This window comes from Carassius carassius, chromosome 3 (assembly GCF_963082965.1).
Source record: "Carassius carassius chromosome 3, fCarCar2.1, whole genome shotgun sequence".
Taxonomy (NCBI): domain Eukaryota; kingdom Metazoa; phylum Chordata; class Actinopteri; order Cypriniformes; family Cyprinidae; genus Carassius; species Carassius carassius.
Window position 1 is genome coordinate 9,838,368 of NC_081757.1, and position 27,975 is coordinate 9,866,342.

The window sequence follows — 27,975 nt, forward strand, 5'->3', positions numbered from 1 at the left end:
AAAAGTACTGAAAACCCATCTAATCCAGCAAATAGAGCATCCTGGTAGACTAGCAAACTGACAGATTTTAGGATGATTTTAGAAACTGAATTAAGCCATGCGCTTCTGCTTGTGTTGTGTTATGAAGGACACGGGGGTCACAATGAGTGCAATTCTAAACTGTTGTTGTAACTTAAATATCCTGGATGCAGACTACAAATCGCATGGAGCAGAGCTGAAAGCTTTGTTCATGCCCGTGTATAAGCGCAGCCACTTGTTTCTGTTTTCATGTCTATCTGGCCCTCTCTTCCGGAGATCAGTGCTCGGTCACGCGCACACAGTGCGCTCGTGAACGGCCCCAGAAGTTCGTGAAGCAAAATGGCGGAACTCGAGGATGTTACGTTAGACGGCAAACCGCTTCATTCGCTTCGTGTGGCGGATTTAAAAGCCGCCCTGGAGCAAAGAGGGCTCGCCAAAAGTGGACAGAAAAATGCACTCATTAAACGTTTGAAAGGGGTGAGTTTGGTCAAATTGCGGGCTTAAACCTTACGCTTGCTGTCAAGTTGAGCAGGAGACGAGAGCGACAGACAGGCCAAGTATCGCTGCTTCGAGAGCGGGAATGCTCGTCGCGTGCATGTGGATAGTTTGAATCGTTTACCGCGCCGCACGGCAATTGCTTTCCATTATTTGTGCAGTTATATCACGTAATTGAGATAATACAGCAGAACGGGTGCTTTATAAACAGTCTGTGGGTCATGACAAGCCGAGGTCTCGGAGTTGACGTCGTGCCCGCGCGTCGTATGTTTGCAGTGGGTCGCGCGCTTGTCAGTGTGGTGTTATTGGATGCGCGTTTGACACTTGCACATTTATAAACATGGTAGAAATAACCAGTAGTTTATAGTTTCTACATATGTAAACTGGAATTACAAATTATACAAACGCTCGTTAATCAAGTTTGGGCATTTCCTGTGGGCTATTATATGTAAATCACTAAACTAATTTGGTTATAAATGCCGCGTTTTAGGGGGTCGGAGTACTTTACACTTTCAGTTGTTCAAAATCGTATTCACATGAGAGACTTTTTCTTTCAGTGTCTATTTTCCATCGACGGTTAGCATGACGACCGGTAAACTGTCAGATTAACGGAGTCATCTGCTAAGTACGTGCTAATGTAGCGAATAATGTGAAAGGCTAATAAGGCCACTGTCACCTCTAATATAAACACTTCATTCAGCGACGCTTCTTCACTGTCTCGTGTATCAAACCGAAAACGGTCATGTTGTGCTGCTTGGGTAAGTGAGATATTTTCGAAGTTCTCGGACCTTTTCATTATACTAAGAGTGTATTGCATAGGTTTGTATCGCAAGAAACATGCTTGATCGGATTTAGGAACCTAAACATAGTGTATATAAAAAATACTGTTCATTTGTTTACTGGGTTTAATGTGCATGACTACATCTGTATTTAAATTTGCATCATCTGCTATGTTTTTAAAGGCTCTTATGTTGGAGAATCTCCAACGAACATCTACCCATCAAACTGGTCTTCAGCCCAATTCTCAGGTAAGGAAGACATTTTAATTTAATTTGCGTCATTTATAGATTATAGAATTATAGTTTTCTTTGTTTAAAATGTTTCAGCATTCTATAAAGCTTACTGTATTGATGCATTCTTTTCTAATTCTTTTAAATTTTCAACATGGATTAAAACTTGTTGCATACAACATGGCCTTTGACTGATAGTCGTTACTTTTTATTAAATAATAGGCATTTTAGTATGTTTTTAAATAAAGGAACACATTTACCTGTAGTGAACTTCGGTTTACTTGACAATCCATACAACTTTTCTAAATAATAAAAAGCTAAATTGAATTATGGAATTACTGAGACTTCCATCAGGGCATCACATAAATTATTAATTTTAATCATAAATCAAGCACACAAATATGTCATTTATTACATCTGAACGTCTACTACATGACTACCGCAAGGTTGTCATGCTTGTTGGCTCCAAGAATTGTAAATGAGATGACCTTGACTGGAGTGTGCTCTCTGTGTATGTATCAGATTGGAGAGGAGATGAGTCAGAACAGCTTTATAAAGCAGTACCTGGCCAAACAGCAGGAGCTCCTCCGACAGAGACTGGAGAGAGAAGCCCGGGAGGCCACCGAGGCAGATGGTAAGCAGACTTGCATGTACATATACACGCAGGTTATAACACTGACTCAACTACACCATCTGTGCTCGGTGTTATAACATACAGTGATGCATAATGTTTGAAGTCTCATACACTAATTTAGTGTTTCCAGTGATGAGCCAGCCATGCTAATACCGATGCACCAGTCTGTCTGGGTGCAAGTGAGTTAAATTATCTTCTCACACTTGCAGTGTGCTCTGAGGAAATTCTAGGTGGTTGTTAATGGCTATCCAACAGTGCTATTCTTTGTTTGCTTATTAGATTACATTTTTAACCTGTGCATTAAGGATTTCATAGGGGCATTGACTTACTCCAGCATTTATGCTTTCAACTTCAGACACTTTAGGTTGTTTACATTTTTTTTCACCTTCAAAAAAACCTTACTTTATAACTATATATATTAACTATATATATTTACTAAATAAACTATACATGACCTTTGCAATATGCTGCTTTCAGAGACACAGAGTCCTGCTGGTCCTGAGGAGGATGAACCCAAACCAACCAAAGATAGCTCTTCCTTTCTACCAGAGAAAGTAAGCACACTTAGTCTTTGTATAAAACTGACTTAAATGTTTGCACAAAGTAAAGTTTTATTTGATGTAGTTGTGCCTTCGATTTATTCATCAGAATTATTTGATCAGAAAATACACATGGTGATTTGATTTGTGGCTTGTAATATACTAGAGATGTAATGATTAGGGAGATGTCCAGAACAATCATTGCCTGCTTTGACAGCGTTGGTTTTCTATACAAACAGTTTGAATTTACACCACATATATGCAATCATGTAGATTAGTTAGAGAGTTTCCTATGATGAGCTTGCCATGCTAATACTGATGCACCAGAGTTTGAATGTGTCACTCTGGGTGTAAGTGAGTTCAACTAAACTCCTCACACTTGCAGTGTGCTCTGAGGAAATACTAGGAAGTTTGCTCTTATTATTGCTTATTAGTAGGGCTGGTAATTAACACGTTAATTAGATTCATTAATTAAGGAGAAAAATAATGCAATTAACACACTTGCCCCGCCCCAGACCTATGTGGATCATCTGCCATTTCATACAGTCGATTGATGACTAATATGAGGCAGGGTAACAACTTACTGCGTGATGGAGCCTAGAAAATGTCCCTAAAATTTAGGGCTGGGTGATATGGCCAAAAAAAATTAAAAAAAAATCCCCGAATTTGTTCAGATGTTCATTATTCAGATGACAAAGAACAAGTTTTAACTTTTTGTTTTGATTTTACCTTCTGAGATTTGACATGGATTTCCCCCTTGAGGTTAAAGTGCAATCAGAAACAACAAGCCAAAGAGACAAGACAGCAGGCCCTGTGTAAACTGTGAAAACGTTACATAAAACAAAATGTAACACACCATTCTTATGATACTGGATACAGTTTGTAAGACTGTCAGAGGTCTTCACTATTTATAAAAAATTTCATGGGAGCCGCTCTGATAGGGCAAAGTCGATCAGAGAGACACTTACCGCAAAGTATCAAAAGTTATATCTAGTCACAAATAGCATGTCTTTTTATCAATGTCATCCCTCATATGCAATGCAATACAAAAGGGGCTATCACTCTTTATCATTTACCAGTCAAATTTGTAACTGAGACAAGATGATTAAAAAAAAAAAAAAGCAGTTTTACCTTATATTTTGCGCTGCTGTGTTCCTGTGGCTCATTGATAGAGCATTGCGTTGGCAGCGCAAAAGGTTGTGGGTTCAATTCCCAGGGAGCACGTTAGGTAAAAATGTTAGCCTGAATGCACTGTAAGACGCTTTGGATAAAAGTGCCTGCTAAATGCAAAAATAAATGAATAAATGTATACTAGCCCATTGTAACGGATATACAGTTCATCGATTAATTGGTTTTGAACTAATGAATCACGGTTCGTTGAATCTAAAACAATGCAAACCCAAAGCTTGTAGATTTTGAATTCAGGCATATAAACCCAACTCTCTCTAAACTAAATGCCTGACCTGGCGCCAGCCTGGCTGGATTTAAATTATTTACGACACTCTGGACGAGAAATTCCACAGTCACGTGAGCAGCCTCAAAGGAGAAACGAAACACATTCCACAACACACGCACACACACACAATTTTTTGCTCTTTATGTAAGTCCTTAATAATATGTATTTTGAATAGGTTTGTGTGTTGCATAGAATGGTTAATCCTGTTATGCGAGGATTATAAATTGCTGACTTGTAAATTGGAAATGCTTCTCCTAATTTAATGTTCTCAAATAAGAGTCATGATTCTGTAACCCTACTCCTGACCAGCTCATAAAACTTTATGATCCCACTGGGATAACAGGACAGTTAAGCTAACTCTTAGAAAAGAGAAGAGTGCCCTTTTATTTTCTCAATGTATTCTAAATGTATTGAGTATTGCCATTTTGTGCAGTAGATATTTCCCCATATAAATTGGAGTATCTGCAGTTTTATCGTGTGTTATTCAAACTTTAAATGTGTGTAATTCTGCATATGAATGTAACATCGTGTTTCTATCAGTTATATATGTCATTTATGGTATCTTTATAATTGTAAAAATCCGACTGTGAATGTTCAATTCTGTCAGCTATAACTCACGCGAGGGGGTGGTTCCCCAGAGACAAAGGAACGTTTTTCCCGCTTCAGATCGCGGACGTTCATTGGTTGTTCACGCAAACAGAGGCGTGAACCAGTCAAGCCATAAAGAACTGACCCAGGAAGTTCCTCCCTGTCTTCTCTTCTTGCCGTTCTCGCTCTTCTTCGCTCTCTTGTCCCTGTCTGGTCCCTCTCAACATGGCGGCTGAGAGAACAGCCGTTCTCATGGCTCCTTTGGGAGCTTTCATCTCCATTGTTTTCATTTCTTTTACTTACTAAGTTTCTCTCTACACGAGGAAGACGAATTCTGAATCATTACGTTTGTTGGACCTTTCAAATATCGCGCGATTCTGCAGCAGCCCCGGAAGACATGAAAGAACACGCCTAGCTACAAAGGACCACGCACGCACGCATGCTGGTCTGGCGAGTCACAAAGAGACCACATGCAAGTATCATTCTCTATGGAGATTTAAATGCTGCTTAAAGTTTGTCTATTACCTTTTCAAGGTGATTTGATTCGTTGTTGTCTTTCAAGGGTTACTGTCTGTGAGTTTGCATAACTGAGCTTATTCTGTGATCGCGCCTAATTCTCTCACCTCTCTCTCTCATCCTCTCTCACTCATTCTCTCTCTCTCTCTCCCTCATTTGGATTCCGTTATGTCTTGTACAAAGTTATTGTCTGTATTGTCGTACGCGTATTTACTAGGGGTGTAACGGTTCACAAAATTCACGGTTCGGTTCGATACAATACACTGGTGTCACGGTTCGGTTCGGTGCGGTTCGGTACGTTTTAGATACAGCAAAAAGAAAAAGTTGGCAGAAAAATTTCTTTGATTTTTAAAAAATGTTTTATTTATAAAAACTAACAAAGTATGGTTTTTTTTTTTTTTTTTTTTTTTACATTGAACAATGATGGAGCTATTCTTTACCCATCTTCTATGGTGTTTTCTTAGCAGCATACTGTATAAAACAAAAACAGCTTTTATTATGAACAAATACAAAGATGTAACTTTTTATATGGAACTCTATAACTCTTTATATTGAGTGTGTTTTTACTCAATTTGTTCTCTATAGGGCTTATGTTTTTTGGAACAAAGCAGGAATTACGGTCTGTCTGAAATGGGCTCGTGAAGGAATATTGTAACAGGGCTCAATTACATTAAGCATGTTCTTAAAACCTACGTTTTCCTACAGAGGCGCTCGCTCACTCAGTATGCGCTGAAGGCTCGTTGCAAAATGGCTAATGTGTTTAACAGACCAGGAATAGAAGATCCTTCAATAACCAACAGGTCTGGTGTTTGGGTGCACTTTGGATTCCCTGTAAGCTATAATGGTGATGATAGAATCAATGGTAAATAGTAAGGTCTCACATCCGCGGCTATAACGTAAATGTAGCCTACCAATCGCCGTGGTGATGTCTTTTGTCCTGTTTGAATCCGTTGCAAATGTCTGTCTAAATGCCGTTTGTTGCATGTATGTTTCACCTTTTTTCCGTCTTTTCCCAGATACTGACACACTAAGGTGATGTCGGCGTAAATGAGTTGACATGTTTCAAGTATTCCCGCTGGTGTTTTTTTTTTTTTTTTGTATTCCCGCTGGTGTAGGCCTACCCTAGATGCGACATATCGTTGTTTTTTTTATCCACCACTCTCTTGCCATCACCATTATAGCTTACAGGGAATCCAAAGTGCACCCAAACACCAGACCTGTTGGTTATTGGAGGATCTTCTATTTCTGGTCTGTTAAACGCATTGGCCATTTTGCAACAAGCCTTCAGCGCGTATTACTGAGTGAGCGAGCGCCTGACTGAGTAGCCTAACATAAACATATAAGTTGGTGTTTTTTTCTTCTTCGGGGGTGTCAGGGGCGTTGCCTGTTACGTCGTTTGGGTTATTGGGCTACCTTGTTGAACGCATATCATTATATTTCACAATTTTTTTTATTTTCCAAATATAATTAATTAGTCCCAACGAACCGTTCGGTCCATAATGCGTACCGCGTACCGAACCGAAAGCCTCGTACCGAACGGTTCAATACGAATACGCGTATCGTTACAACCCTAGTATTTACTATGTGTGATTTGTAGTTTGATATATTATTAGTTCAATTATTAAAAACCAATATATATTCATGATTGCCTCTGTCTGAAACGCTCACATCACGAGTCAATGAAATGTCTGATCTTTAGCTACAAGCTCTTTATTTTTTAGTAACCAAAATTTCATAATGATAGGATAATGTTTTTCATGGCCAGAGAATATTTTTCCTTGAATTATAAGAAGTGATAACTTTATTGAAAGTTGATAAGTTAATCTTACGGCCGTTTGCTGGACAAACCACTGTTTGATTTGCGGTAATTTACAGTAAGAGATATCACTATAATTGATATGAAGAATGGAATATTGACATATTAATGAGTAAATTACAGTGCCCTGTAATGAGTTATTGATATATACAATTGACCTATTTTTCATCTTCAATAATTTTAATGTAACTGTCATATGAGATGTATATATTAATCATATTCCTGATTAATTATTAAAATTCCCTATATATCATTTGAGTTAATTATAATGTACAACCCAGTGCGGCTACACCATCATGCAACCTGGTGCACTTTCAGAGTTAAGAGCTGTTAAGATTAAAACTGCCAACTCCACAATAATTCAGTGTCATGGAAGTAGGACAGGGCAAGTGTAAATATATTTTCTAGTCTATATTTCCATCTTGTAATGCCGCTATTAGTTTTAGTTTATTATTTTTTGTATATTTTCATTAAATGTAATATTTTCATAGTAAAAAAATAAAATTGAGAAAATAAATTATTAAAGTTCACTCAACCAAAAATGACAATTCTTTCATCATAAATAAATGTTATATATTTTATCAAACAAAATGTTTCTTGCTGAACCTACTTTTTTTTATTTTCAGAGTAAGTTCTCCAAATCTGATGTCCGATTAATTAGATTAATCACCACATCATGCAATTAGATAAAAAATTAGATTTTAATCGCTTACCAGCCCTACTTATTAGATTGCATTACATTATCACTACTAAAAAATTACTTAAAAAGTGTGTATCTAGGAACATCTCCTCAGTTTTCATGGATGTGTTTGATCTTTCATTTACATTGTTTTCCAGCATCACATCTTACACTCTCATCTGCCTGCAACCCAGGCAGGCGGAGGAGGAGGGTTGCCACAGGACCCTGGGTTATTGGGATCACACAGGTTGGATACAGGCCCTGTTCCAGTGTCTCAAGAGTCACCTGACACTAAAGCTGGGAGGATCTGGCATCCTTCTTTCCCTTCTGGCCATGAGGAGGTTGCAACACCCTCTCCTCCACGTGCAGTTGCCTCCTTGTCTGTGCGTGTCGTTGGACAACCTGAGCGTCAAGGCTTGCCTCTCATGATGCCCCGTGCCCAGGAAAGAGAGGGAACGGCCCCGGTCGAAGCAGGTCCTGCCCATTCAGTGTTGCAGCTCAGCCGTTCCGCGAGGGCTGCAGCTTGTGCTGAAGTTGATAGCGATGACAATGATGAGGATGATGATGATGACAGTGATGAAGATGATGAATGGGGTCCTACCTCACATGGGAAAAAGAATGTCCGGGCTCCTCCTGTACACACTCCACCAGCTGCAGTCCCCCAACGATCCCGCAGAAAGCTTCAACCACCACAGCACATCCCTCCCCAGCCTCAACCAGTCCTCCAGCCACCTCTGCAGCTCCGTCAACCTACTCCTCCCCCATCTCCACCTCCAGAGCTGTCTTTCCCGCTACCTGACACTCCCAAACAGAGCCCACATGACCAAGATGAGGCAGCAGGCCTAGCAGAAGGTGCTGCTCCAGGGGCAGGCATGGTCTCTCCTCCATCCCTCAAAAGACAGGAGTCCAGCTCCAGTTCTAGATCCAGCAGCCCAGAACCCCTATCCACACGCAGACCTGGTCCACTTAGCCTGCTGGTCCGCAAAATGGAATCGGAGGGCGTGTCTGATGGTGCACAGAAGGCAGGGATGGAAGGAGAAGTAGAGATGGAAGTTGAAGAGCAGGACGATGGTGAAGCAGAAGTGCAAGACTCAGCTCAGCCACTTTTCGGGTCAGAGGTGTCAGTGTCAGTACCCACTGCTCAACAAGATACTCAAGAATCTGAGTTGAAGGAGGAGAGAGATGAGCAAAAAAGAAGCGAGGAAAAAGAATATGAGAATGTGGATGAGACTTCTGCACCATTACATTTGACATCACCCTCCACTTTCCCAACTAGAAGGCTGCACATTTTCTCAGCGGTCCCACCACCTGATTCACTTACATCATCCTCCAAACCAGAGCAGGTGTCAGTGCTCACATCAGCTCCGAAGTGCTCTGAAGTTGTTGCTATGGATCCAGAGGCCTCTACAACAACACCTGAATCAAAACACGAGGAAGAGAAACAAGTGAAAGTTTTAGAGCAAGAGCCACCAAAGCAGTCACCTAAACCAGCAGGAGAGAGTGAAAAGTTTTTAAAATCTGCACACTCTACATCTGAAGAAGAAGAAATGGATACAACAAGAGACCATTCACGGAGAGAGAAAGGTCATAAACGACGCTTGTCACCGCCAAGTCAGTCATCATCATCTGACACCGATTCAGAATCCTCATCTTCTCACTCTTCAAGCTCTCCTTCACAGGATAAATCCAGCCCACCCACCCAAAAGAAGGTGCGTAACTGGCTTATCCACATATCAGACCTACGCATTTTAATTTTGCTGGTTACTTCTGCCTTTACTGTGTTCTGATGATGATTCTGCCATGCTAATACTGATGCGCCAGTCAGACTGGGTGTACATGAGTTCAGCTCAACTTCTCACACTGGTAGTGTGATCTGAGGACAAACACAGAGAGTTCTAGAAACAATAAAAAGTACATAATGCAATGAATTTACTGTTAATATGAATTTTGATAAAATTGTCTTTCTTTACTTCAACCAGGGTGAGGAAGAAAACAGAAAAGATGATGTTAAAGAAAAAAAGGCTCAATCTTCAAGGTCAGTAAAGTCTTTCATAGACACAGTTACATTGTATTGTACAGGTACAAAAACACAATGCTTTCAGTGTAGAGTTCAACTTGCTTATTAGTCTGCTAATCTGCACCCCCACTTTTGGGACTCACAACTGAAAATACAAAAAAAAAAAAAAAACTTAGAATGGTAACAGTTCCTGACAGCAGTGTGCTACACACTCAATTTAGGTATATTAGGAAAGAAGACACTTTAGGAGTCGATAATGTTCAAAAATACGGATGTCAATTTTCGATCTTTTCCATGATCGATCATCGTTGAAATTATCGATCAATTCATCGATTAATCGTTAACCTTAATGCTGCAAAATGCATCCATTGCAGCGACATGCAGTCACTGGTATGACAGGATGCACAAAACCCACTCAAAAAAAACAAACCCTTTCTCACCCGAATTAAAGGGGGTTTAGTTTAAATAAAATGCTAGTAGCAGGATTATAAAATTAATAGATGTGATTATGATCATTTGGTAAAATGAAGAGAGCGCGCTGTATGTTTGAGATAATTTTTACTGTTTTCTGGAATTGGAGACTGCTGAACGGGCCTCTTGAAATTGTTTTGTTGTGCTCGTTGTTGTATTTTAAAACAAAATTGCAGTGTTTTCAGCTGACATTATGGCATTAAAAATAAAATTATCCCAAACGTAACTGTGGCGCGTGTGGTTGTGCTGCGCAGTCAGAGAACCGCTTCCACCGGAGCTGCTGCAGCAAAACACACTCTTGCTCACATCAAACATTTTTGTGTGAGTATTATGATCAGTACTTAGTTTGATCCTGCTGGATCCTGTTCCAGAAAATGTCAGATTTTTGTGTTCCGGTAGGCCTATTTTTTTTAAAAATCCAGCATTTACAGTGCATTAGATCCTTTAGATTAGTAACCTTTTGTATGTTGGGTTGACTATTTTATTTTGATAAAGGCACTAGTACGATCGAATGGCTATGTTTCACATTTTTTTTAATGAAAACAATTTGTGACTTTTATTATAGGCCTATTACTTAAGAATTGTTTTTAAAGCATCCCATTTTTTCATGAATTAAGAATTCGTTAAATTTTTTTTTGTTCCCTCAATTCACTTAAATCATGGGTTATTTAAGAAAATTTATGAAACATGAAAAGTTGCCTCAAATTAATAAGTCGTAACGAGTTAACAAGTTGCAGGAATGAATAGACTATATGTCCTGTCACCATGTCCCACAGCCCTGCAAAGCGCACGATATGAAATAATTATTTGGTGAAACGACTTAGTTACTACATTTCTATTGGTTTCCATGTTGAAGAACTTTGTGTTGTTTCATTTTAATGTACTTTTAAAGTTTAAATTACATTAAAAGCTTAATTTGTACATTATTAATTAATGATGATGTATTTATATATGGTCAACCTCACTCACAGCTGCTCGCACGTGTTTTGCGCACGAGCTGCACGCAGCCCAACATTAAATAGGTTAACCAACGATCGATAGCTTTAATCGATTGCATCTCTTATCGACAATTAATCAATCATTGATTAATTTTTGACATCCCTAGTCAAAAAGCCTTTTTTTCTTTTATACCACACTGAATGTTGTTGTTTTTTTCATATACAAAAAAAATAAAATCAGTCCTGGAGCAATACAAAAAAGAAATTGGTTAAAAGCTACATGTCTCATGAGTTTATATTTCAAATTTGAAGAAGATACCATAAAAAATGTAATTCCTGCAGCCATTTTTCTGAGACTATGTCTAGTCTCCTCCACCCCCTGTTTGAGTAAAAATATCCACGAAATGTAACACTTACAAATGTAAGGGTTCTTCTACAAACTAGTTGAGTCATACATATCACTACATACTTTTTTGATTAAAAATAATAGACTGAATCTTAGACATCGTACAAGTGATTTATTTGAGCTCTAGAAAAATACAATAAGAATAATTTGAGTAATAAAAATGGAAAAAAAGGAGAAAAAAATAAGCTTTGTCTAGTACATACTCTGTTTGCCAAACATACAGCATTCACACTGATTGCTGGGTATGCAATCAGTAATCACATGCAGATGGCCGGTTATACAGATGGTAATAATACAGATGGCCGGCCATATAGTTAATAATAGTCTCACACTTATGACAGTTCATAGACCACACTCACACTGATAGGTCATTCAGTCAGTTTTCACATGCTGATGTCCTCTCATACAGATGGTAATCATACAGATACAGCCCAATTCCCCACAAAACACACACACAAAATAATTTAGTCAAAAAGTCTATCGCTGAGTTACGATCAGATGACCGGTGTGTCACAGCACAAGCTGTCACAAGAGAGTGACAGAATTCAAATAAACAACAGTCTGCATATCTTTGACTTTTTTTTTTAGTGGATGGTCTCATTCTGTTTGTGACACTGTATGCTACAAAATAGGGGTGGAAAGGTTCAACTTACTAGTGGTTCAGTTTGTTTCATGGTTTTAGAGTCACAGTTTCGGTACGGTTCGGTGTGTGCTATGTTTAGGCAAAAATTTTACTGTCAAATAAGAATATACTAGAATATAAGAGAATATACTACAAGCAACAGCAAAAATAAATACAAAAGAGTAAAGATACAAAAAAAAAACAGTGATTTTCTTTTTTTTAGGTAAGTCTAACATTTAGTTTTTAAGTACAGAAATTGAACAAAGTAATTAAATGTAAAACAGCATTGCATATTTGACTGTATAAATTAAGTTACAAAAGCTATTCAATCAAGAGCACTGATATAGTACGTTCAACCGGCTATGTCTGTTGTAGGATACTTACCAGGACGGGCATTTTGAAATTTTTTGTGCGAATTTGTCCATTTAAACAATACTTCAGAAAGAATTTTATATTAGTTTATATTTGCACGAACCCACGTCTTCTGGCTTTTAAATGTTTAAACTGGCAAAGCTTACATGAGTTCCGGCATTTGCATTGAACAAGACTGAGTGAATTGTCAACTTTTTTTCTTTTTTTTTTTATTGCTGTTGTTGTAATGTATAGGGAAGCCAGAATGCACATCCATTAACCAAAACATGCATTAGCCGAACCCTGTTTATTTTATGTGTTATTTATAGCAAACCATATAAAAAATGTGTTGTCAGATTTAAGTTGAACTGCAGTTCGGCACTAGGACCGTGGTTCAACTTAAATGTTTTTATTAATTGCCATTTTAGCTCAAATGACTGGAAAAGGCACAAAAATTCATTGGTCAAAAGGTGTTGGATGCTTGCCATTAAAGTCACACATTTCAGTGAAACTATCTTTCACACCTCATTGATTTTCATAACCATTGTCTCCCCTTTGCCATCCATGGAAACACTGTAATTTGTCTAGATGCAGGACCACCCAAAAGGCAAAATAATTTTCTGTAGTTCTGCGTAAATTTGATATTGAGATCAGTTCTCAAAGTCATTTGACCAAATAAAGAGGTCCTGATAAAACAAAAAAAGTGGAAATATATAATGCATTATAAAGTGATCTGAGAGTGAAAAAGTATTTGAACCTTTGCTTTGCGTATCTGGAGTAACCCACATTTAGCAGCAGAAATCAACACAATGTTTCCAGTAAGTGTGGATCAGTCATCATCAGTTGGCTGTTTGTGGAAGTGTGGATCAGGACATTTGGTCAATTCCTCCATATAATAATGCTTAACTATGTGATGTGCTTCCATCCATGGATTACGTATATGGTTTCCATTTTTACCCAGCATGCTGGATGTCAAACCTGTTAGAAATACTGGTAACACTTTAGAAAAAGGTTCCATTAATTAATATTAGTTAACTAATTTAGTTAACATGAACTAAGGAAAGAACAATCATTCTACAGCATTTATTAATCCTAATGTTAATTTCAACATTTACTAATGCATTATTCAAATCAAAATTTTGCTTGTTAAGTTAACATTAGTTAATACACTGTAAATTAGCATGAACTAACATTGAATAACTGCATTTTCATTAACATTAACAAAGGTTAATAAATCTATGGTTAATTGTTTTTTTTTTTCATGTTAATTAATACATTAACTAATAGAACATTATTCTACAGTGTTACCAAAATACTTTATTTTCCAGCCAAAAACAGTCAACAGTTGTGGTCAATAAAAAAGTTGAATATGAAAACATTTGTGTAATATTTGTTTAACTGGATTGCCATTATCTAGTTGGATGAAGAGCTGATCACAATTATTTTAACCCATACATTAACCCAAAAATGAATATTGACATTATTTACTAATGTGGAAAATAAAATAAAACTAAGATATTTATTTATTTATTGTCCTTACAATAAGTCATTGGAACCACTTGAGGGCGAAAAAAAATTACAATTATGTAGCATACGAAAATAAATAATGACATAATTTTGATTAAAAACTGAGCCTTTAAGCGTTCACAAACTTTATTTTAATTGTAAGAAACGTACAGCAGTCAGAAAATAAGGTAATCTAAATGAAAACCTTTAAAACCCCGTCTACGTAACAGTTCATTTGACTTTGGAATATGAAATAAGAGGGCGGTTATATTTTTAATCAGGCGTTCTATACGACAGCCTATCAACCGGCGTGGCTCGGAGGAGGGGTCCTGCTCGTACTACTTCCCCAGCGCTGCTCAATATGGCTGCTCTGTGAGCGCCGCCGTGACTATATCGACGCATTGCACAAGAAAAAAAAAGCACAGCCTTGCAGCGCGTCCGCTTCTCACATTTCTTCCTACGCATCCGCATCCGCGACCGGCAAAACCGGTAAAGAATCGGCCGTCGCGGTCCCGGTTACAGCCTGACATTATGCTGTCGGACGGCAACAAAAACGGGTAAGGGTTGAGAGGGAGAGGTGGTTTCTAGAAATACCCTCCAGCGCTGCTTAGGCGCATCGTTTAGGTGATGGACATTTAAACTATGAGCTCAATCGATCGAGCGATTGTGTTTGTATTGTTGACCCTGTATTGTCTTCAGTTGAGTCAAAATAAACAGTTTTATTTTATTTTAGATTCCGTCTCGAAATCTCGAGGGCTTTTAGCTGTGTCTTAAACCCCAGTGAGCTGCTGCCCACCAAGATAGAATGTTTGGCGTCATAACGTTCGAATGGAATCAAACGGCGCATATTTGCCCAAAAAAAGAATGTTTATGGGTATCTCAGTAGATTGGATTGAATAGGATTGAACGCAGGAGTTTTGGTCATGAAATCGGAGGAAGGGGGTCTTGTTTAGGCTCTTGGGTTCATTAAGGATGTCAGCAATTTTTAATCATGATAAATGTGTGTAGTGTTAAATTAATCCTGGAGATACCCATGTCCACGATGAAAAGGATTTCAACATCTCATCTTATGAATAAAACAATGTTAACTCGGCTTGCATTTCACCTAAGCCCATTTAACAGTGTAACAATTTATGTAAGCAGTTAAGCGTAGTAAACCTGTTACTTAATGCTGAAATTAATACGTGGTCAGGAAACACTAGGAATGATCATGTGCTAAAAGTTTTGTTTTTCAAATGATAGTTGCGTGGTCCATATAGACAAGTGTATTAGGTTTAAACTATTTTCTTTAAAGGAAGCAAATCTTAAGAAATGTATTCATATACACTAGGAATTGGAAGTCCTCAAGGGGAAAGGGGATGTTCCCTAGTGAGCAATGACATCAGTGATGGAAAATCAGATATGTGTTTTTATCTAAAGAAATCGCACTTTGAAAAATGTCATTCTGTATATGATTATTATTTGACAGTCAGTGTGAATAAATTATTCTTCATTAACTGTTAGCAAGTGTCTTAATGTACGGAAAATGAACTCTGAGGCTACTGTAGTTCAGTTTAAGGCCGTCTTTCAGGTTTTCCTCTTCGCATTCATGTGTAAATGTTAAGTATTCTAAGCGCTTGGCTTTTTTGTCCACGGGGGCTCTGGCTACCCGTCCCCCTTCCCCTCAGCATGTGTTGACTGCTTTCATACAAAGGGAAAGCCTTGTGCTCTGAGAATCCCGTGGCAGTTTTTCAGAGCAAATGGCATTAGGGCTGTTGTATCTCTAGAGACCACGGTGTCAAGGTGTGGTGCACAGGTGTGTTTATGTGTGTGAGAGAGGGATTGGTTATCTGTTGAACAATGAATTTGATTGTATCACCTGTATGTTATGGGGATGTCAGGAGACAATGAATCTTTTTCCCTGTCAGTGCTTTGTTTGCCATGGTTTACATTTTTTACATCAAAAGTGTTGCATATAATTCAGACAAGTCCGTTATATGTGTTTAAATGCTTATGTTATTGTGAGAGCTGATGGTTTGTTATGAAGGTCATCAAATGTACACTAAATTTTCAGAGGTTTTGGGTTTGGTAAGGTTATTTCTATTATATTTTTTTTAAGAAGTTGAAATAACTTTGGTAATAATGTTAAAATATTTTAACATGTCAATTATTCCTATGATTGAACTGCTGAATTTTCAGCAACCATGACTACAGTCTTCAGTGTCACATGATCCTTCAGAGATCATTCAGATATGCTGTTTTAGTGCTCAGTACACCTTTATTATCAGTGTTGAAAGCTGTGCTAGTTTATTTGGTGAAAAGCTCAAGGGCCAGAAAGCAGAACCTCTATAATTCCAAGAGGCCATTTGCTTGATTTTTATTGTAACTTTTGAATTATTAATAGACTGCGGTGACAATACATTTTTATGAACATACTGAGATGTGTATATATTGTTCTACATATCTGTTGTATTGTGAATCATAAATGCACTGCATTTATATTCCCGTTTTTAATCTTCACAGTTTTGTTACGTCTCAATTCCTACCCACTAAATTTTTCTTGTCTTTTTGAATGTGTTGATGACAGTCAGCCAATTGCAAGATACGCATGTATTTGTTTTTCTCTCAATGTTTTCAAGTTTTACTACCATGGCATATATCATCGTATGTATGTATGTGTGATGCTGGCAGTGAGAGTCGTTTAGTCAAGTCAAGTCACCTTTTATTTATTTAGCACTTTTAACAATACTGATTGTGTCAAAGCAACTTTACAGTATTAAATAGGAAAATAGTGTGTCAATAATGCAAAAAATGTAGCCAGGCAGTTATTTATAGTTAGTGACCCACATTAACCAGCCTTAGCCACCTTACCCTTCACTCTCTTTCTATCTCCCTTCTCTTGTTCGCTGACTCTTTCTCTAGGGATGTAAAGCAGGAAGCTCTCTCTGAGCCTGCAGGCCAAGTTGTCATGGAACTGGAGGGCCACTCTCATTCAGAGAGCGCTATGCAACAGCCTGACCACCAGGGGGCAGATTCCAGCAACACCCGCCCAGAGGAGGTAAGAAGGCCCACAGGGAGGCAAGTTTTTAAGGCTGTTCTAGGTGAATCTTTTAGAGTCAAAGTGATTTCACATTTGTTGTCTGTCTTTAGATTAAATGTAGGACTGGATGTTAGACTATTATTGCCATTATCCTCTTCTGTTTTTCCTTTTTACTATGTGGCAGCAGTGTGTGGGGGATGTGGATGGCTAATAATGTGTGAAATTAGACACTGTTGAGGTCATTGTGTGTGAGCGTGGATGAATCAGTGCTAATTTTAAAAGTGCATTTTAACACATTTAGATTTTATGCCTTTTTGTGTTAAATGTAAATCCTGTTGTAGCTTAAAAGATGTCAAGATGAATTAAAATGGTCTAAAACTAGTCAGGTGTAGGGCTGTCACGATAACCGCAATATAGTAATACCGCGCTTTTGACAAGCAAACCGCAGAGGAAAGATAGCAACCCGCGGCAACCGCAGTGTTCAGTTTTTTTTTTTTTTGAGGCTGTGGCCTTCTTGTTTTTTCAATTGGTCACTGTGCATTCAATGTTAAATAAATTAATGATACAATATGGTTACGACTGTAATTTTCTCGTGAGCCGTTGTAGCTTTTACGGTGCTTCATTTGTTTAGAATAGGCTGGCTGAAACGATGGGAGGCGCTCGATCTCGTCCCAAAACCTAATGTCACGTCGCCAGTTTGGGAACATTTTGGCTTTCAACCCAATGAAAAGGGCGAGCCAGCGAATATAGATGAGCCAATATGCAAAATTTGCTGCAAAAAGGTTCCTGTGACGCGGCAATACATCTAATTTGAGGTCATCGGGACATTCTAAAACGCTTAACGTGAAAAACGCTTAACGTGGTTTAATGTACTAATACAGTGATATTAACAGAGCAAACTCACTAAACATCATATTAATAAAGTATACTATCTACAAAAAAATCAGATGATCCCTGAATATGAATTCAAAATGTTTAATAACATATTAAACGTACAGTATGGGATTTTTGGCCACCAGGGGTCACTCAATCAAAATAATAACATAAGACGTACTTCGATGACGTCGGGAAAGAGCGTGGGCTCATGGGAGTTGTTGTCATTGGAACACGCGCTCTGTCGCTCCCCACATTCTGCACTTAGTATTTTGACAATCACATCTTTTCGAACGGAAAGATATATGAATTATCAGACCCCTATCAAATCAATATTCCATCTAGCTAGTAGTAATATATGTTAAAAAACACGGTCGCATTTCGTTAATTATAAATACGTTTATACTATGATATCGAACAAGATAGTGAACTGCATTTGAAGCTACTTTATCCAGCTAGATATAGAACAAATGTGGATTTACTTTATACTATACATGAGAGCTAGTCCGTCTGCGTTTTACACAAGACATCATCGTTTCACAAAATATACGGATAGATACAGTTAGCTGAATGGATGCATACCTGTTTATTAGAATGCAAGCGAGTTCGGCATCTCTCTGTAGTAGTGTTGTCAAAAGACCCGGTACCTCGGTACCAAGTCGGTAATAAAAAAAATGAATTGTGACGGTACCAGGTTTCTTTAAGTACCGGTAGTACCGAGGTCCCGTTCAAACCCGGTTCAGCGCTATGATTTCTGTGAAGCAGAAAATGAGGACGGAATTTCAAAATCCAGTCATGAAAATGAAACTTACATTTTAATATGGACAGTCATAGAATTTGTCAAAGTTAGCATAAATGAATCAAATCAAATCTCCATATGGACCAATATCTGTAAATGTTAAGCCGCAAATGTTGCTTGAAATATGAATCCGTGTTCTGCGCGTCTCTGTGTGAATTAATGAATGACAGAGACGTGCGGGTTTGTTTACTACATAGACTGAAGCGCATGACGCTTGCATTAATTTCAGCATCTGAGCTTCAGAGTTCTCTCTCCATCAAGCGATCTTTTCAGTTTCTCACACATGCAAAAGAGAGAGAGAGAGCGAGAGTCTTACCACGCTGAATCGACACGCTATATGTAAACTATTCTTTGTTGTCTTTTCCTGTAATGGAGTTCATTTAGAATTATTCATATTCATTTTTGAACAAGCAGAAGACATACCGGTTTCTCCGGTAGTGGGCGGAGCTAATGCGCAAATGGCAATTTCATTGGCTGGCGCTGATTTTGTACCGTCCCTGTTTTGATTTCAGCAAATCAGTTTGACCGAACGCAGACAACGTGATTAATATTCATGAACCCAGCAGCTCATCAATTCATAGTGCATTGGATAAACATTAGTATGATAGTAGAATTAGTAGTAGTATTATCTTTTAATAATAATTAATATGAATAATAATTAATATGATCTATTACTATTTTTTCACAGAAACCATCAATGACCAAAAATATCTTAAGCATCACCACCAGTTTTAAGTTCAGTTAAAATGACAAATATGCATTCATTAGGCCTAAAAGTTAATTTTTACATAAAGTCATTGTGCTAGAAATATTACTATTAGTAAAATGTATGTGAAACTGCTACTACTGTTGAAAAAATTTATAAAACTTTATTTTTTAAAGAAATAAATCACAATATTTCTTACATGTTTTAATTTTAATAGAAAATCCCCTTTATTTACCAGAAATAAAATGTTTAAATTTCATAAATTAAAAGACAAATTAAATTTGGGTGAAACTTGTTTATTGTTTTTCGTAATTATATAACTTGTAGAAAAACTTTAAACACAATTGTAAATAAGTATAAAGAATGGCATTGGTTTTTAGTGCTAAAAAGTTTTTTTTTAATTAGCATTTTTTTGTGTTTTGCTTTGGTACCGAAATTGGTACCGAGAACCGTGGATTTTCACTGGTATCGGTACCGAATACTGAAATACTCTGTAGTTTCAGCTTGTCACAAAGCTCTCTCCATCTTGGAAATGCAGCTCCAATATTTACCCGTGTCTTGTTTCTTCTCTTGTCCCAAAACCTTCTCGGGTCATTTATTTCACCTGTACGTTTGCGCTTCACAGAACGTGAAGGCAAAGCATAATCATGATCCATAACTATGTTATTGATTGAGGTATAAATACTAATATAAACAATATAAATATAAAATATAATAGTCTTGATCAAGGCTAGCTACTACTTTTTCTTTTTCGTCTCTTCTTTGCTTCTGTTCACCTTTGTATTTGGCGTTCCGCCGGGTTCCGCAGGAAGTTAGATAAACTAGAGGGCGACAAAACGGAAATAAAGAAACGTGCCGTGTCTTCTAATTAAACTCTAATTTTCTCCGAATTTGAAAGTTTGTGGAAAAGGTTGGGATAATGTAAGTACACAACTAAAAAAAATATATAACATATAGTGATTTCTGCTATTTTTAAAGCAGAAAAATTACATATTGTGCCTTTAAGCCTTTTCCTCCCACAGAAAATAATCATAAGGCTTAACGTGTTATTAAACAACTTGCATTCATATTCAGGGCTCATCTGTTTTGTTTTTGTTTTTTCTTGTACATCATATACTTTATTAGTATAATGTTTAGGGAGTTTGGTTTTTTAAAAATCACTGTCTTAGTACATTAAGCCACATTAAGCGTTTTCTTATAACGGTTTTCTATGGAAGGAAAAGGCTTAACGTGTTATTAAACGAGTTGCATTCATATTCAGGGCTCATCTGATTTTTTTATAGATAGTATACTTTATTAGTATGATTTTAAGTGAGTTAGGTCTGTTAATATCACTGTCTTAGTACATTAAGCCATGTTAAGCGTTTTTCACGGTAAGCGTTTTAGAGTGTCCCCTGTCATCCAGCGCAGCTGCCCCCTCAAGCATCAGGTCGCGGAGCAACATCAAAAAGAACAGCTGAGACCGGTACCAGCTGACAGTTAGCAGTAGCTAAAGCCTTTGTGAAATCTGTAAAATACAGCCGTGAAAGTAACAGGCATACTGCTGAAGTCACAGACAACCTCCGCGTCAGTGCCCATACCCAAGAGAGCGTGAGCAGATAACGAGGAGTGCATCGACTCCAACGCGAATCCACTGTCCTGGTGGGCCAGTGGTGACGCGATAATCAGTCTATATTTCCGCTGCTGTCCAAAGTCTCGCGCAAATACGTGTAATACATGTTAGAACTCTTTGATTTCTTAAAAAAAAATTATTGGAAAACGCATGTTCTTGTTGCTGTTTGGCATTTAACAATAAACAAAAAACGTGTCTCTCTGTCAGTTAAAAAAGCAACAATATATGCTACATAACTCAACGATAGAGCTTTGTGTGCAGCAAAATCAGGATAAATTAGGTATGTAAAAAAATAAATTAAAAAAACGGCTGTAATACCGCATATCGGCTATTGAGCCACCCATAATAACCGCAGGGGAAATTTCTTAACCGCGACAGCCCTAGTCAGGTGATTAATGAGATTAACGATTTTTATTTCATGATATATTTTTAGCAGTGGTGCTTTAGAAAAGTTTAGAGAGGCAACTGCTTTTCGAAAGTTTTCAGACTAATACCCCTCCTTTGAGAAGTTGCATCTCTAAAATCATCCCTTTATAAAACAGTCCTTGTCATAGTGTGCCATAAGTGTTAGTTAAACAGCGCAGTGTGTATTTGAGTTGTAGTGCGCAGTATGATAGACTGGCAACATGTAGTTTGAGATGTAGGTTCTAGTCTCTCTCTGTCCTCTCTTTTCCAGCTATTTCTCTCTCTCTCTTCCACTCTGTCTCTCACTCTTGTTCCCTTTTTCTTTATCTCTGGATCTGGTAGTTTGACTGTTTTGTGGTTTAAAATCCCATTGATTGCTTTGTTGTGAAGGTGCCCTCCCCTCTTCCATTGCTCATACTGGTACCTGCATACCGCCACCACCTCTTCTCCTCTACCACCTACATCACCTGCCCCGCTATGCCCAAGCGTCTCGGCTGTACCTGAGCTAGGCCCCCAGAGTCACCACTGCACACTTAGCCTGACGGAACCGGCCGGATCATTGGCCACTGCCTCATCATACAAAACTGATGTGGCCTCCTGATGGGACTGCTTAAGAGAAGCCAAAATAGCTGGTGAGACGGGGGAGGCGTCAGTCGTAGTATGCCAAAGAAAGAGTGATGCTCACCAACAGAGACATTTTTCAGAGCATTTACACTGGCCAAACACAAGCATCAGATGGACGCTTCCTGTCAACATGAAGGGAACACAGCTGTCTTGACGCCCCCTGCTATTTTTGCACACACTTCAGTACTTGAATGAACTGATATCTGCAGAGACTCATTACGCAGACATCTGCTATTTCTCACATGCCCGTGGACTGATCTCAGCGAGTCGAACAATCTGAGATAATGAAGCGAGGCTTATGGACTCACTTACTACAAGCAGTTTTTCCTGCCATATTTGTGTCTCATCAGTTTATCGACAGCCATGCTTTTTTTTTTTTTTTTTTTTTTTTTTTTTTTTAATATAAGGACTTGAAACTTGCAATACAAATGGACTTTATGGAATATTTCAAAGAACTTTGTACCTGGCTGATTGAGAAAAAAAAAAAACCTTCCTACTCACCCAAATTCCCAGATGAACTTGTGGACTGCACCAGAGTGAGAACCTAAGACATTAAGAAAAGGACATCTGCGCACAGTAGTTTTTGTGGCAGACTGTGTGTACAAAGGACTTGATGGCAATGATAAAATGCCTTGACAGATTATACCCAGAATTTGGCTTGTCAAACGTCACATGGTTCTTGTTGTTTCATAGTGTGGATGCCATCTCCCCAGCTAGCGTGGACACCGGGAGTTTTTTGCCACAGACTTCTGTTGCTTCCTGAACATTCAACAAAAACTTCAAAGACTTTCAAAGACCATTTGAATCAAAATTCTCACCGCAAGAGCCAAAAAATGCTATTGAAACAAAGTGCAGTTCCTGTCAGCCGGTCAATCAGCACACTCAATTGTGATCGTATCTCGCCCTCACTCAGCAGCCGCCTCTGATTGGACCTTTGTTGCCTAGATACAGTGCGCACTGCTGTGCGGTTGGGCCATAGCCAAGCCAGAGAGGAATCAGGTGTCAATGGTACCAGGAAAACCCTTTTTCCCAAGATGTATTTGTTTTTAAATTACTTAAAGTGGAAAGAAGGTTTTTTGCTTTGTTAATGATGAGGTTAGAGGGTGTTAGTAATCCTGTATTTTACAGTACATATGGGAAAGTAGGGAATTTGGTCAAGCATGTGTTAGCCGAAGTCATGTTAAAGTAAAAACTAAAGCAATAACAAAAATAAGGGACTTTTAAAGTTCAGAAAGCTTATAATAATGATGGGATTCTCAAAGCCTCAGTTTGTTAATGCAACTGTACATTATTGATGTAACTGATAGCGATGCATCTGTTCTTCCTCTTCTCCTTTCTCCCATTCCCCTCCTTTTCCCAATGTCTGTTGTGTCTGGCTCTTCCTCCACACATCCACTGGGATCTTGTTTCTCCTCCTTTCTATTTCATTTCAGAGCTCCGCTGTAAAATCGTTTGCTGCCCGAAAGATCTCCCTGAGCAGTAAGTGTCTTCAAAATGCTACTTCTTTTGTCCCGTTGTCCACTGACAGGTAGCTGCAGGTAGCCCATTTTGCGTGTTTCCTCCAAAACAAGGAAATCGTATTAAAACCTGTTGATCTGGATAGTTAACCTGTAAATTTGGCAGGATGTTGTCCTCACAAAGTATTTTTTTTTTCAAGTGCAAACAACAATTCTGGCTAGAGTGCAAAATGAATTAAATTTCACCAATATCAATATATCCTATTATTTAGCTTCTACAAAGAAAGCAGTGCATTGCAACGTCATGTGATGTGCATATTGTTGAAATAAACCCCGTTCCAATTACAATAAAGCATGCTCTTCTGTGCTTAAAGAAACTGAATTAATTTGCAGTACCATTCCAGTAAAAAAAGTTACAAGGCCAATTAGGAATAATATGCTTTGCTATGTTCTTTTAACAGTTACAGCTGGATCTGTTTCTAGGTTGTGTAATTTGGTGTTTAATTTTCCTTGGCACTAGGTAAAACGGAGATTGCGTCATCAGAGGCAGAGCCTGTGGGTGGAGCCAGCAGAAAAAGAAGGTGGGGTTCTAGTACAGCAGTCACTGCCAAGAAGCCGTCAATCAGCATCACCACTGAATCGCTGAAGGTAAATTATCCAAGACCGCTCCCACATTACCTTAACAGATACATGATGAATCACTACCTGTTTTTGACAGCCTGCTTGCCTGCTTGAATAAATTCAGTGTTACAGGTTCAGTGATGCAGTGTTCTCAAGTTTAATTGTTGTAAATATTAAATATATGGACATTGTCTAGTATGGACATACTGCTGGTCAGCTTCGTGTATTTGTACTGCATAAGAGTAATTTTACCTAACTTGGCATGTTAACTACAAAACTTTTACAGACATTAATTCCAGACATCAAGCCCCTACAGGAAGCGGTGGTCGAGCTGCACCCAGATGAGGGGCGTCTCTCTGGGGATGAAGACTCATCTGGGCCTCGTGAGCGAGAGGAACCGGAAGAGGATCAGGGTCTCAAGATCAGACGCACAGTGACACAGGTGAGCATGACAAAGGCTTGTCACTGGTAGCTGCCAAAACAAATAATAAAGGGATAGTTCATACAGTAATAAACTTTCAAGTCATTTCAGACCTGTATAAATTAATAGCCTTTGCTTAAATCAAAAGAAGATACTTTAAAGAATGTTGGTAATCAAAGTCCTCATTGACTTCCGTAGTGTTTATTTTTCCCATACTATGGAAGTCAGTGGAGACCAGCAACTGTTTGCTTATTCAGATTCTTCAAAATATCATTTTTGTTTAACCAAAAAAATTACTCTTACTGGTTTGGAATATTTATGGCTTCATAAATTGACAGATTTTCATTTTTGGGTGAACTGTGCCTTAAAGGTTTGTCTTTGGTACTATGAACACCTGGGCACAGTACTGCAGTAATAACTTAAACATGCTTTAAATCATTCTTAAAAAGTTAAATGCTTTATTGATTTAGGAATGGACCTTTTTGTAGAAAAGCATTTTGTCATCGTCTTTTGAAGTTCATGGTTTGCCTCTACTATTCAGTAAAACTTTTTTGTATCTTTTGGTCCAGATTGTCCCATCTGATGGACACGAGAATGGGCAGAAAGAAATGAAGGAAGAGGAGGATGATGAAGAAGAGCAGAAGTGGACTAAAGGAGAGACAGAAAAACAAAAGAAACGGGAGAAGTCCCCTGATGTTATAATGGAAATACAGGAGGCCGAGTCCAAAAAAGGTGACAATTCATGATTTGCTGGTTGCATTTTTTAAGTAATCTTAACATACTTTAAAACTTTTTTTTTTTTTTAAAGTAGAATTGTAATTATATATTGTTGTTTTTCTCTCTCAGTCACTCCCAATGATTCTTTGGTGCGACGGTCCATCAGTCAGCAGAAATCAGGTGTGTCCATAACTATTGATGACCCTATAAGGACGGGTCGCCAGCTTTCTCCTCCTCGTGGAAAAACCTCCCACATCATACACGTCTGCAACCTGGTAAGCACTAAATCACGTCGTTCATTTCACTACTCACTGAAGTTGGATTTAATTTGAATCGAAAATAATTTGACCATATGAATATTGCCACTCACCTGTTGTGTTTTTAGATTGAGTTTGGAGGTTTAGTTGCCCTTCTGACCCCTGATTTGAACTCTTTCTCTGTAGGTACGACCTTTCACCTTAGGGCAGCTGAAGGAGTTGTTAAACCGGACTGGTACATTGGTGGAGGAGGGTTTCTGGATCGATAAGATCAAATCTCACTGCTACGTCACAGTGTGTTGTTGTTATTATTATTTATATTTTCATTGCACTAAAGTTCAAAAGTTTGGAATCAGTAAGATTTTGTTTTTGAAAGAAACGAACACTTTTTTTTTTAAAGGACAAAATAAAACGAACAAAAATGATTGAAAATTAATTTCTTTTTTTAATAGGGACTGCTGAAAATGCAGGAATCAGTTAAATTGCTTTACATTTGTGGAAATATTGTGATTTCACAATTAAATTAATTTTTTTGGCCTGTATGAGTGATTAAATGCAGGTTTGGTGAGCATAAGAGGCTTGAATTAAAACAATCTTATTGACCACAAACTATTCAGCAGTAGTGTGTTATTTATTCTGCATTGTTTATTCTAGTGTGTTATCTCATAATTCATTAGTGAAATTATATTGTGCCACCTGATGCCATTAGTTTTTGTTTTTTAACCTCAAATCTGTCATATTCTCTCAGTACTCCACTGTAGAGGAAGCTGTGGCCACTCGAGAAACACTGCATGGTGTGAAATGGCCCACAAGTAATCCCAAAGTACTACGTGTGGATTTTTGCGAGCAGGATGAGGTCTGCCTATATCTGTTTCTACTGCTTTCTTTGCTGCTCCTGTCTTCATTGTAGTCATGCTCGTCCTCTCTGATTATAATCAAACTTTACACCATTCTCATTTTGTTGTATTTTGTTCGGTCTCCAGGTGAACTTCCATAAAGGTCTCCTGTCCAGTGAGCGTGCAGGTGAAGGTCATGACCCTCACGCCTCAGGAACCTCAGCCCGCCCTGCTGCCCATCACCCACTGCCACCAGCAAACCACGAAAAAGAGAAGGAACGAGCAAAAGAGCGAGATGGAGGAGCTGCAGCTGTGAGAGACCAGTGGGCAGAGAGGGAAAGAGCGATGGAGAGGAGAGAGAGGACTCGTTCTGAACGGGAGTGGGACCGGGATAAAGTCAAGGACTTCGGTAAGGATGACCGGGAAAGAACGGGGAGGTCACGATCACGGGACCGAAAACGCAGAGAGAGAGGCAAGAGCAAAGAGAAGAAAACGGAGAAGAAAGGTGAGGAAAATGAAATCTTGTGAAATGTTTAAAGTCATCACATATTCTTCTGCTTTGGCTTAATTTGACATCGTCTTCCCCTTTGATCTCCAGATAAACCAGAAGAGCCTCCTGTAAAACTTCTTGATGACCTATTCCACAAAACTAAAGCAGCTCCCTGTATATACTGGTTACCTCTCACAGAAGAACAGGTCAGTATGACTTCCTCTAGCCTAAGTCACGAAGACCACTTAACCCCCCTCCCACCCCCCCCCCCCCCCCTATTCAAGTCTTCGCTTTTTTCCCAGGCGACACAAAGAGCTCTGGAGCGTGCTGAGCGCATAAAAGAGCGCGAGAAGAGAAGGAAGGAACTCCAGGAGGAAGAGGACAAAAAACAAGAAGAGCGGAGAGAGCGTGCAAAAGGCCGTGACAGAGAGGGAGGGAACGCAGGAGTAGCAGGTGTTGTGAGACGTTCAACTGAGGGAGAGAGAGACAGAGGTAAGGAAAGAGAGAAAGAGAGGGGCAGAGAGGCAGAAAAGAGGAGAGATGTCCACAGGGGCCGTGGTAGTGACTCAAAAACTGCAGGGGGCAACAGAAGCTCACAAAGCCGTAGCATCTCCTCCAGAGACAGACGACACTGAGTGCAGAGAGAGAAGGGTTTGGAAGATCAAAGTCTTCAACATGATGACCGCTCCAAGGATGATGAATGCCTGGTGGATGATAGATCACCCAAAAAATGAATGTGTTGTCATCTGTTCACCTTCATGTCATTTTCTAACTTTTTTTTTTTTTTTTTTTTTTTTACTGAAAACAGAAGGTTTCAGGTTTTTCATCCATTAAGGAAGTTGAAACAACACTGGATCTCATTGACTTTATTTGTATTGGTTAAGACAATGTTTCTCTGAAAAAAAAGCAATGGAAATACTTACCCGTTGCTCATTTCATAGAAGAAACCGGCTTGGAACAACATGAGGGTGAATAAATGACCATTTTGGTTTGAGTGAACTGTCCCTTTAACATTTTGTCTTCTCGGTGATAATGTCACCAGTGTTTCGCCGCTGTGCATATCTGCATACGTCTCA

The 27,975-nt window shown here is 38.6% G+C and overlaps 1 protein-coding gene and 3 non-coding genes across 4 annotated transcripts; all 4 read left to right on the forward strand.

The window, feature by feature from the left end:
- Nucleotides 1–275: 275 nt before the first annotated feature.
- acin1b (apoptotic chromatin condensation inducer 1b) lies at nucleotides 276–27,772 on the forward strand. The gene is made up of 17 exons (XM_059528094.1): nucleotides 276–495; nucleotides 1,476–1,541; nucleotides 2,046–2,157; nucleotides 2,635–2,711; nucleotides 7,910–9,460; nucleotides 9,731–9,786; nucleotides 16,964–17,099; nucleotides 23,534–23,579; nucleotides 24,078–24,205; nucleotides 24,465–24,620; nucleotides 25,169–25,331; nucleotides 25,446–25,591; nucleotides 25,760–25,867; nucleotides 26,322–26,429; nucleotides 26,557–26,914; nucleotides 27,008–27,105; nucleotides 27,202–27,772. The coding sequence occupies exons 1-17, from the start codon at nucleotides 358–360 to the stop codon at nucleotides 27,532–27,534; spliced, it is 3,780 nt and encodes a 1,259-aa protein (XP_059384077.1). The 5' UTR covers nucleotides 276–357; the 3' UTR covers nucleotides 27,535–27,772.
- Nucleotides 2,282–2,381, forward strand: LOC132128876 (small nucleolar RNA U6-53/MBII-28). The gene has a single exon (XR_009428402.1). It is a non-coding gene; the product is annotated as a small nucleolar RNA U6-53/MBII-28 (small nucleolar RNA).
- LOC132128872 (small nucleolar RNA U6-53/MBII-28) lies at nucleotides 2,984–3,096 on the forward strand. The gene has a single exon (XR_009428401.1). It is a non-coding gene; the product is annotated as a small nucleolar RNA U6-53/MBII-28 (small nucleolar RNA).
- LOC132128883 (small nucleolar RNA U6-53/MBII-28) lies at nucleotides 9,533–9,633 on the forward strand. Its single transcript, XR_009428403.1, has one exon. It is a non-coding gene; the product is annotated as a small nucleolar RNA U6-53/MBII-28 (small nucleolar RNA).
- Nucleotides 27,773–27,975: the final 203 nt, after the last annotated feature.